General features: G+C 45.9%; 1 protein-coding gene across 5 annotated transcripts in view; it reads right to left on the bottom strand.

Moving 5' to 3' along the window:
• Positions 1-12,277, bottom strand: part of DIS3L2 (DIS3 like 3'-5' exoribonuclease 2) — a 203,649-nt gene that overhangs the window by 159,754 nt on the left and 31,618 nt on the right. For all 5 annotated transcript variants that reach the window (XR_014220095.1, XM_082223950.1, XM_082223951.1 and 2 more), the window contains one exon: positions 9,122-9,175. Coding sequence is in view for 4 of the 5 variants with exons in the window: in XM_082223950.1 (XP_082080076.1) it covers positions 9,122-9,175 (54 nt within the window). In the remaining variant the exon portion in view is untranslated. The remainder of the gene's footprint in view (positions 1-9,121; positions 9,176-12,277) is intronic.

The following is a 12,277-nucleotide window of genomic DNA, read 5'->3' as shown; positions in this document are numbered from 1 at the left end:
CATTGGAACCTGTCTTCATTCATTTCACAGAGCCACGGGGGATCTTTTCAGCAGTGGTCGCGTCTGTTAAATCTCCATTTCAGCCATACCAAAAGTGTGGTGGGGACATAAGAGAACCAAGCCTAAACCGCAGCAGTCATTTGAGGAGGCAAAGAAAGTGAGGTGTTGGGAGCAATTTCAAAAGCACGGGAGCAATATCAGAATCACACCTGCAAAGGAGAAGCCAATATATGGCACCTGTCAGAGTAACACAAATTTTAGGGTACGAACTACCAAAGCATCGCCAGCTACAATGACACCTCCATGATAAAGGAAGGAGATCTTTGGTATATGGATCTGTGCTGGGGGCTAGGTAGTAAGCCTCCATGGGGCAGAATGAGACCACCAGTTACCTCACTCAGAGCACTTTGCGCAAGGACCCCTATCATTTCTATGTGCCATATGGCTCATAGATGTTTTCCTAGCACATCACAAGGCTGCCTGTCACATGCACCTGGAAGAAGAATCAACACCTTCAATAGGAGAATTGACTCTAAAAGTTGCATGCTGAAGAGCCAAATGGGCGGGGTATTTTATATCATCATAATCATCATCACAGGATCAAAAGCAGTTTTGCCCCATGTAGACTTTCCCCAGTGAAACACCCAGCACCATGACCCAGGCCAAGAAGTTTAATTCCTACTTGGTTTTTTGGGGGGAGGGGGAATCCAGCACATTAGCACATCTGGATCCCTGTCTGAAATTGCTTCTGCTTCACAGAGTTCTGCACATTTCAGTGTACAATGTTGGGAGTGGGTGACAACACATTAAACCACTCAGAACCAAAGAAAGCTTCCATCTGTTTCCAGGAGAGCATGTAGTGATTTGGATACTCTCGGGGGGGGGGGGTTACAAGGATGCTTTAATCAAGTTGGTTCTCCCTTTTTATCCTGATGTGCATAATGAAGGCTTTGAGAAACAATGGGATTCAGTGGCCTGATTCACAAGTCAAGCTCTCACCGATCTGACTTATTATAAGCCCACGGTTCCAAAACCCTTAGAAAATCCACGGCCAATTGCAAATTGCCTGCCCTCCAAGCACCTTCACTGCTGCCATGGGCTGGGAAGTGCATCGTAATTCCTCAGCCGCCCCCTCTCTCCCCTCAGCACTCTTTTCAGTTCATCTCCCTGCCCCCCCAGAATTGCACGTTCACCGTCTCCTCACCCTAGTAGTGAAAGTCTGGAGCCGCAATGGCCTGACGTCGGATGGCTTTTACATGCAGGGCCATTGCTAAGGAAGTTAAAGGGATGGGGCACAGATGCACGAGGACACAAATGTGCCTCTGGGGAAATTAAGGAGGCAGAAGGCTGTGGTCTCAACAGCCTGCACTATCCACCCAGCCACCCTGAAAGGAAAGCTCTGTGTTTTGCTTTGTTTTAATGGCTTTTCAAAGGAGATGCAGAGCCCAATCCAAAAAGACTCAAGGCTCGGGTCCAATGGGCCACCCCTGGACAACACCCCTCTGTATGCGCGTCCCCTGAGAGTAGCATGAAGCTCTCCAGACCACCACAGCCCCTCCGTCTGTCTGATGGGTGCGCAGAAGCAGCATGGAAGGCAAACAGACCCCAGGGAGGAGAACGAGGACTGAAAAGTTACGCCAAAGGCTTCAACGAAGAGGTGGGTTTTTGAGGGATTTAAAGAGGGAGAGTGGTGGCATTACACGTATGGAGAAGAGCGGTACACAAGTTACTGATTTCCCACAGCAATAAAAGCAAGAAGATTCAAATAATGACACTCAGAAACCTTCCAGATTCTGAAATGAGAAGCAATTCCATCAGTCTTTTGAACCACAGTAAGATGCCACCACTCAAATGACCAAAAACAGGAGTTTATCCATGAGCAAAGCACTATTAGATTCTAGCAGTATAGAGTCTCTTGTTTTTCTAAGGCAAGCTCGGCTGCTGCCTTAATTATCTGCTAATTATTGCTGCCAGCCAACAGAAGCACCACTCTCCCTTGCTGGCAATAAAAATCCTCTTTCCTTAAAATTGGTTCAAGCCACGTAGACTCGGGGGCTTGATTTAGAAAAAGGAAAGAAATTGCACTGTGAAAAAGACACCAGCATGTGAAGAGTGGCAAGGCATCAAGGTAAGGAGCAAGTCAATGGACAGCAGCAGAAGACATGCAGGTAGAAAGCTAGCAGCTTAAGGTACAGAACGTCACATGTCTGACAATCTGCCTGCTGGGTACAAGTTGTGGGTGTTTGCTTGGTGCAATGAGCTCCTGCCCTCAGAGAACAGCTTCATTTCCTTGAGGTCAAGGTGGCTGATCTGAAGAAGCTGAGAGCTTCTTCCTGGACCTCTTCTGAAGGCGGGCGGGGGGGCGAAAGTCTTTGTCCCCCCCTGCCTGCCTTCCCAGGAGAGCGGAGAAAGGCAGCACGTTTCTCCGCTGTCCCGGACAGCTTTTGAAGGCAGGCGGGGGGGGGGGGGCAAAAGTCTTTGCTCCCCCCTGCCTGCCTTCCCGGGAGAGCGGAGAAAGGCAGCACGTTTCTCCGCTGTCCCGGACAGCTTTGGAAGGCAGGCGGTGGGGAGCAAAGACTTTCGCCCCCCCGCCCGCCTTCAGAAGAGGTCCAGGACCTCTTCTGAAGGCGGGTGGGGGGCAAAAGTCTTTGTCCCCCCCTGCCTGCCTTCCCAGGGGCTTTTACATCGCCCCGGACAGCGGAGCAGTCCTCCGCTGTCCCGGGGTTTTTTTAAATGCTGGGGGTGGGAAGAAAAGCCCTTTTCATCCCCCCCAGCCTTCAGAAGAGGTCGGGGGACAGACTGTCCCCGGACCTGGTCTGAAGGCGGTTTCCATAGGAACGCATTAATTGATTTTCAATGCATTCCTATGGGAAACCGTGCATCGCAAGACGAAAAACTCGCAAGAAGAAAAAACTTGCGGAACGAATTAATTTCGTCTTGCGAGGCACCACTGTAGTTGTCATGCAAGATAACAAAGTCCTTTTGAGAACTGATATACAATGAATTGAAAAAAAATGTTTAAATAACATTCGTTTAAAAACCAGAAGCATTTCTATTAGGAATTACAGGCTCTGATATCCCCAAAGACCAGAAAGGACTGCCTATGTATGCGACAACAGCTGCAAGGATGCTACTAGCCCAAAGATGGAAAGAACAAACAGTTCCGACCAAGGAAGAATGGCAAGCCAAACTGCTGGATTATGCAGAAATGGCAAAACTAACTGGGAGACTCAGAAATCAAGAGATAATGACTTTTAAAAAAGAATGGGAAAAATTTAGAATTTACTTAGGAGACCATTGTAAACAAATAAAAAAGTTAGCTGGACTTTAAAAATAACTTGTAAAGAAACGAAAAATATAGATAATTCAGAGAGATGAAAACTGTGGAGACCGTGATGATATGTAGTTTTAGAAAAATTATTTTAAGAACCAATGCAGGGGACAGGGGGAAGTCGCGAGATTCAGAGAATCTCATATGTGGATATGGTAAAAGTTTTTTCTCTTTATTATTTTGGATTTGTTTCTCTCTCTCTATATATATATATATATATGAGAGAAGACATAAGCAGAGTTATAGGGCAATTTGCAAGGCTAACTTAGGGGTAGGGATCTATCTTATGGGTTACTGTGCTGGCTGTCAGACTAAAATACAGGATCACCTAAAAAAAAGGGAAAAGGAAAAGAAAGATGAACTGTGCCTTTTCTCATCAAGATATCGCTGGGGGAAAGGTTGTCTCCTTTGCAGCAAGTGTGCCGGGGGAAGAGCTCTTGCACCACCACCACACCTGCAAGAGCTGTGCATTTATTACAAAGGAGTAAATTATTGCCTGGGAAGGCCGACTTTCCACGTGGCTCCAAGGCTGTGATTCTTTGCTGAAGAGGCAGAAGGCCGCTGCCCTGATGTGAAACGGAGGCGATTCCACAGCAAGACAAGCGACCGGCGTAGCAGCAGCTCAACAGCTGTGCAAAGGCTGCCTCCCATGACAAGATGCAGAAAAATTGCAAAGCTTCTTGGACTAGCGTAATTCCGCCTGGAAGCTGTTCCTCTGACGAGTCCAGATTTTCTCTTCCCCATCCCCCTCTCACCTCAACTCCCCAAGTAATCCCACCACGTCCTTAAAAAATGCTTTACATCATCATTCGGGAGAAGGGCCCTCTTATTTCAGTCATCACCCGCGTGCTGCAGCAACCCCTCCCCTGGCAAAGTTAGCCATGCCAGGAGGTGACGGATGGCAGTTTCTTAAAAAAAAAAACACAACCCATCGTTTAGCTCTTTGTCAGTAAGGGAAGACATAAGACATAAAAAGTGAGCTTGCCATCTGCCAGCTGCATTTTCAGACAGGCCATCCCAGCCAGGGAGACTAGAAATGTCTCTCCTTCGTTCTGTCGTTTATCATAAACAGGTTGTTTGCACAAAAGAACGGGGCCTAAGAGGTTAAATCACACCACGGTCCCCATACGCCCCCAAGAGCGCATGGGATTTCGGGCATGGATTCCTCCTCAGCAAAGCCTAAGGCTACAATCCTAAGCACACCGAAACACAGCGGGAGCTGCTTCAAGGAAACTCAAATTTCAGTTTTGTTTTTAATATATTTTTATTAAAGATTTATTAGTTTACGAAAAGTATGTGCAATATCTCTTTTATTCAAGCTGCGTTTTCTACAGATCAGTTTCATTTGCTGTGAGACGTTAGTGCTACATTAGGAAGAAAAGGGGGAAAGAGGTGGAGCGGGGAATGGTGGGTGGGGTGGGGTCGGGGGGCAAGGCTTCTGTTCTACCTAGCTTATGTGTGGGGTTTTATGTCAGCGTCAATTAAATTTCAGTTTTGAAAAACATTATTTCATTCTTTGCAGACCTCGTTTTATCCTGGTGCCACTTTAACATTTGCCTACCATCCTGTTGATGACTAAAAATTATAAATGAGCATAGGATTGGGTCTTGAGGAGAACGGCTGGCTTTTCTGGAGATGCCAGCTGACACAGTCTTTGACCCCTTGGAAACACCTGCAAGCACTGGGACGCTGCCCACCCTGTGGTAAAAAGCAAAGCAGAGGATCGCAAAGGCCTCTGCACATATCCATGCACCTGTGCTGTATAAAACTGGAAAAATAAGCTCTTAAAACTATCACAGCTAATGAGCAACAGCAATTATCTACAAGGCTGTTTTGTCTGTTTGAATAATGAATATACAGTCCCCTCAAAATGAAAATAGGTGCCTTTTATGTACCAGCATAACTGCATATTCAAAACAGCATGCATTTCAATATACCGGATTTACTAATGCCAATTTTTTGCCAAATTATGTTGCAAAACTTAAGGTGTGCATTAGATTTGATGGCACGTTTACATTTGCCAGCAAATACTTTTTCCCCCCAAGGTTCTGAAAACAGAGGTGTGCATTAGATTCAATGGCACATCAGTAAATGTGATACGTCTACCGCCTAGTTCATGCATCCCTGGGGAAGTGACAAGGAATATGTGAACTAGCGCTAAGAAGAAGAACCCACTCAGCTGCCCTCTTCCACACACATTATTAAAGGGGGAAGAACTGTAAAATGTGGGCCTCTGCCAAACTGAGCACCTGCATGGGTTACCCAGCTCACACGCGGCGACTTACGGGTGCTCATGTTGCCCCTCCACGAGGCAAGCCTTGTCAGGCTTAACATTAACTAATCATTCGATCCCTGCATCATCCCAGTCGCAGGCTGACACTATCCTGAAGTAGATGCCTTACAACCTCTCATGAACGACTTCTAGCAATAGGGCTGAGAGGTTACAATAGAAATATTAAACAATGAATGTAAAACAACGTCTAAAATGTATAAAATACTGTTGGAATGGCACTTGAAAGATGAGGAAGTGAAATCGATAATGATACATTGGGCAAAAGACTTTGGATATAATATATAGCTTGAAGAATGGGAAAGGTTGTGGAATGAAAGGATAAAATTTACAGCCTGTAATGCTTTGAAAGAGAATATGATGAAAATGATGTATAGATGGTACATTACACCAGTGAAATTAGCTAAAATGTATAAGACAAATAATAAATGTTGGAAATGTAAAGAAAAAGAAGGAACATTTTATCATATGTGGTGGGAATGTAAAAAAGTAAAGAACCTCTGGGAAATGATATATAATGAGATGAAAAAGATGTTGAAATATAGATTTTTTAAAAAAACCAGAAGCATTTTTACTTGGTATTATAGGTCAGGACATTAATAGGCAAGATGTTAAATTGTTTTTATATGCAACAACTGCGGCAAGAGTATTGTTAGCCCAGAAATGGAAACAAGAAGAAATTCCGACGAAGGAAGAATGGCAGACGAAATTAATGGACTATGCAGAATTGGACAAAATGACAGGAAGGATTCAAAACCTGCAGGACCAGAGATTTACAGAAGATTGGAAGAAGTATATGAATTATTTGAAGAGCAACTGTAATCAACAAATTACGCTAGTAGGACTACAAGACGTTTTGTAAGGAGGAATATACGAAGTGTTACAAACTAGAAAAAGATAGAGATATTGGTTAAGAGTTTGAAATGTAACAGGAAAGATAAGAAATGCATACTGAGAGATTAGATTGGAAAATTTTCAGACAGGATTGATCGAAATCAAAAATTTGAATAAGTATGTTTAATTACTGTTGAAAATGATATGTTAAAAAAACTAGTAATATATATATATATATATATATATATATATATATATATATATATATATTAAAGAGAGGTTAGAATGCAGGACCTCATAGAGCTCGAAAGGACCACAAGAGTCATCCAGACCAACCCCAAGAAAAACAGGAATCTTTACATCCAATGTGGGGCTTGAACCCGCAACCCTGAAATTAAGAGTCTCTTGTTCTACCGACTAAGCTATCCCCCCTCAGGTACAAAAACCCACTCTGCTATAAAGCTTGCCGTAAACCTCGGGACAGTTGCCATCTCTCAGACAAACCTAACTTGCAGGACTGTTGTCGGCCGGCCTAAAAGATGTACACCACACTGAAGTCCTTTGAGAAAGGACAGGATTATAAGCAAACAAAGCAGCCCAAGGTTTGTGGGAGGGGGGAACGGGGGTTATTGTTTGGTTTCTGTTCCTATTTTTATTGCGTATTTTGTGTTTTTATCTTGTATTTTTATGCTGTGAACTGCGGGCGAAGGGGTGAGTGGTAATACAAAATTAATAAAGAAAGAAAGAAAACAAAAGCAATCTTATAAGAACATAAGAAGAGCCTGCTGGATGAAGCCAACGGCCTGTCCAGTCCAGCATCCTGTTCTCACACAGGCCAACTAGATGCCTATGGCAAACCAGCAAGAAGGATTCCAACAGGACAGCAGTCTCTCCCACCTGGGGTTTCCAGAAACCGCTGTTCAGAAACATTGCTGACTCTGGTTGTAGAGGCAGAGCAAAGCCACCCTGGCTAGTACGATACGATACGATAATCTTTATTGTCTTCGTCCCATACAGAACGAAATTGAAAAAAATCTACATCAGACATTAAAAAACCAAAATAAAAAAATTTCTTCCAGTAGCACCTTAAAAGACAAACTAAGTTAGTTCTTGGTATGAGCTTTCGTGTGCATGCACACTTCTTCAGATACAGTGTATCTGAAGAAGTGTGCATGCACACGAAAGCTCATACCAAGAACTAACTTAGTTTGTCTTTAAGGTGCTACTGGAAGAAATTTTTTTATTTTGACTATGGCAGACCAACACGGCTACCTATCTGTAATTAAAAAAACAGCAAGCCTGCTATCCCAGCCTGGTTAACCCCCTAAAAACTCCGATACCCCATAATTAAATACAATATACTCACACAGAGACTACCTTACACTGCGTTTAAAACCAAAATCTCATTTGGATAAAAACTGTTTCTCAGGCAGCTAGTCCCAGTCTTTATAACCCTGTACCTTCTTCCAGAAGGCAGAAGCTTAAAGAGATCGTTTCCGGGGTGCGCACTATCCTGCACTATCTCTGCAGCTTTCTTATGACACCTGGAAGCGTAGATTTGATCCAAGGTGGGAAGAGTGCACCCAATTATTCTCTCCACAGTCTTTACAACCCTGGACAGCATTGTTTTTTCCCTGACTGTGCAGCTCCCAAACCACACACACAGATCATAAGTTAATAAACTCTCAACAGTACAATAGTAAAATGCCATCAACAGGTCCTTTGAAAGATTATTTTTCCGGAGGATTCTCAGAAAATATAACCTCTGCTGTGCTCTCTTCATCGGGTCTTTACTGTTTTCTCCACAGGTTAGGTCATCTCACAACTCCATTCCCTTGATAGCCCTCTCCTCCTTCACGAATCTGTCTAATCCTCTTTTAAAGCCATCCAACTCGGTGGCCCTCACTGCCTCCTGTGGCAGTGAGTTCCATAGATTAGTTACGCACTACGTAAAGAAGTGCTTCCTTTTATGTGTCCTGAATTCTCAACATTCAGCTTCACTGGATGAGTAAGTTGGCTCCTACTAGTGTGGCAACGTGCGCACACCACGCATTCACAAGGCACCATACAGCTGAAACCCCGGCGTCCCTAATTTCTCTTAACCAATGGCCCCACAAAAAAAGAAGAAGAAGAAAGTGGAGGCATGCACAGTCCATGATTGAAGGAGGTTTCACAAACTGCACGTGGTTTGGCATTCAGACGCAAGAACGTTAAAATGCAGCATGCACATTACTTTGATATCAAGTTCGCAAATTAGCTCATGCTGCAAACCAGCAGCAGAGAAGCACATTTGTTTGGGGGAGCTTAACTTAAAGTCAGGGGAAAATCTGTAAGCCATCTGTAAGCGTAATCATAAACCCTTGGGTTTAGAGCTAGCCGGTGGTCTCCAACCTGGGCTCAGCTGGCTTCGCCAAGCTCAGAACGAACATCACCTCTAGCACTAAAAGTTCGGATCGTTGTGTACCCGGACACCCATCTCCCCTCCTGCTATACTGGCATCCATTTCAGGGAGGTTTGCATAGATCAGAGGCAGGGTAGCAGCAATGCTTCATGGACTGCACCCAAAGGTTTGGCATGCTCTGTGCACGTCTTGGGACTTAATTCCTTGGTGCTCCAGCCGTTCACCTTCTGCACATTCGCTGATTACTGTGTTACACATTACTTACTGGAGATGGAATGAAGGCCTCGTGGTATTTCTTGGGGTTTATTCTCAGGGGTCCCTTTAAAAAAAAAAAGACGAAAGAACAGAAATTAGATCAGGCGAGAAATGAGTTGTTTTAATGCAGAGGTCAGCAAGGTTTATCTTGCCTGGGCCGGATCATTGCCGCGGAGATCCTTCCATGGGCCGGATAGCGCCGTGTGCGCCCGGGATTTCTGGCATCTGCGCATGCGCAGACATGATTTCCAGCACCATGGAAGCGAGTCCCCGCGCCGCATTGCACCAGTTTAGCACAGCACGCGAGAGGGCAACTCGGTTCAGGGGCGGCTTGTGGGCCAGTCAAACAACTTCCGCAGGCCGCTTAGGTTGCTGACCCCTGTTTTAATGCGATACCAATAAGACTACCAGAGCCAATTTGCTGCTTTTTGCTTATTGTGATGATGTCACCTAAACCCTCCCTCCCATGTTATAGTCCTGGGAAAAGACTGAATAATAATCACGCTGATGTCAGCAACAAGGGCTTTCATCAGAAATAACACCAGCAAGGAGTGGGGAAAGGTGATGGGCAAGGGAATTCCAGCCATGAAAAAAAGGCAGGTGTTTCAATGGAGCTACTCCTATCTATCCTCCAGCCAGACAAGCAAAAGGCACCATCAGAGTTCAAGGACATGTTGTAGCTCGGGAGGGAAGGATTTGGGGAGGCCACAGTGGAGGTCCTGGAAGTGTCCCGGCCTGGGAAGAGGGACATGGAATAGGGAACACCCCAAGGGCAGTTGCAGGGGCATGGGTGGCTGGATTCAACCTGCAGGTCAGAGGTGCCCCATGCAGGGTCTTGACATTCTGGCAGCAAAGAAAGCAAACAGCATGGTTTCAGCGGAGCTGGGTGTAAGTCCAGCTCTTCCAGCAGAGATGGAGACTTGCTCCTGGCAGCACCAGCAGCCCTCAAGTGGCTTCACTGGAAGAGTCAGGAGGAGTTCCAGATGAGGAAGTTGGGAGGCCAGCGCTACAGGCACATCAAGGCCGTAAAAGGCCGGTCAAGCACACAGAGGAAACTAAGCCAGGTGAGGTCACCTTTTCCTGTTTTGCCCCTGCCCAAAATGTGAATCGCTTGTTCCCCAGAAAGTCAAAGGACTGGGCCATGCCACCAACCATCCATCTTTCACGGTGGCCTGAAGCGAGGGCCAAACCTGGCCACAGGAAGGGCATTTCTGTCCAAGGTTCAGAGCTTGAAGTAAGGAAAAGGCTGTTCTGACCTCTGGCCCCAGCTACACTAGTGCTGTGCAACTCTGACCTGCAGGCCTAACTAGGCTCACCAGGCATCTCCATTTGGTCTGCAAGGCTGTGTCAGACAAGCCATGCCTATGTGTAATGGCTTGATTCCAAACTGGGGGGCAGAGGGATGGGTCACCTATCAAACTTGGCCTGCAGCAGGTGGCCAGATCTAGCTCCCCACCCCCAATCTAGAGGACCAAGGGCCACCAGGAATCTGCACCCTCCTCCTCCCAGAAAGAATGCCGCAACCTCAGCCATTAGCCAGAGGAGGGGCAGCAGAGATCTTGCTTCCACCTCCTCTGCCAGAATGCGCCCGGCATCGACCACCAACCGTCCTGAGGCTGCAGAAGCAAAGGAAGGGCACCAGCCAGCGGAACAGGGATTACTGGGTTGTATTGTTTTTGTGAGCTGCCATGGAGATCAAGAGGCAGGGCATCAATCTTTTTAAACAAGTACAATCCACAGCCAGAAGCAGGTACATAAAATACCCAGCTGTCATGAGCATTAGCAACCTCCTGGCTTGTATGAATCATTTTTTCTAATAACGGCCAACACTGAATGTGCCTTTTTCATGTCCGCCGTGAATCAAGCAACCTCGAAACTAGACTTCAGAGAGGCATGGGGCTGTGTCTTGGTTCTTGCTGAGGGAACAGTGCCCTAAACCTGCCTTCACCAATCTGCTGGAAGTTTCAAAACACCAGTTGCTGGAAAATGCAGCGGAGACGGATCCTGAGCTTGACTCCTCCTTGCCAGTTTCCCACTGGGGCATCTAGTCGGCCACTGTGGAAGCAGGATGATGGACTAGACGGGCCACTGGCCTGACCCGGGAGGGCATTTCTTATGTCCAGATGTTATGGACTACAACTCCCATCATTCCTGACCACTGTCCATGATGGCTGAATGGACAGAGTTGTAGTCCAGCACCTGGAACCCTCCCCAAACCCGCTTCAGCCTCCCCACTGATCACAGAATCATAGAATCACAGATTCGAAAAGGACCCTGAGGATCATCTAGTCCAGGCACCCCCAAATTCAGCCCTCCAGTTGTTTTGGGACTACAATTCCCATCATCCCTGACCACTGGTCCTGTTAGCTCTAGGGATGATGGGAGTTGTAGTCGCAAAACAGCTGGAGGGCTGGGTTAGGGGGGGCCTGACCTAGTCCGATCCCCTGTGGTGCAGAAATATGCAGCTGTCTTATACGGGGAATCGAACCTGCAACCCCGCTGTTATCAGCACCATGCTCTAACAACCAGGAAACAAGCTGGTTTCTCCTGCTCCAGAGAGTTTCCTGCTTGGCAGGGGGTTGGACTCGATGGCCCTTGTGGTCTCTTCCAACTCTATGATTCTATGATTCTAGGATAGAACTAGAACCAATGGCTTCCAGTTACAAGGAAGGTGATTCCGACTAAACATACAAAAAAAACTATCTGACAGCAAGAGCTGCTTGAGAGTGGAACTGTCTCCCTCAGGAAGTTATGGACTCTCCTTCCTTGGAGGTTTCTAAGTAGAGGTTGGATGGCCATCTGTCATGGTTGCTTTAGCTTTAGATTCCCACATTGCAGGGAGATTGGATTAGACCCTTCTAATTCTATGATTCTGTGATTTAAACTGAACTATCCAGGATGATCTTTATGGCTGAGTAAGGATTTTGTCTCAGCAGTTCAAATGCTTTTATTTTAATAAATAAATGCCCATCTTTCATGTCCAGAGGTGGTAGCTACTGCAAGCATCTTAGATTGGTATGTATCCACTAAACTACAAAACTATTTGGTATGTACAGTGGTACCTCAGTTTAAGTACTTAATTCGTTCTGGAGGTCCGTACTTAACCTGAAACTGTTCTTAACCTGAAGCACCACTTTAGCTAATGGGGCCTCCTGCTGCTGCCGTG

This window comes from Podarcis vaucheri (assembly GCF_965113315.1).
Source record: "Podarcis vaucheri genome assembly, chromosome: 5".
In the NCBI taxonomy this organism is placed as follows: Eukaryota; Metazoa; Chordata; class Lepidosauria; order Squamata; family Lacertidae; genus Podarcis; species Podarcis vaucheri.
This window is presented reverse-complemented; position numbering and strand designations above follow the sequence as displayed.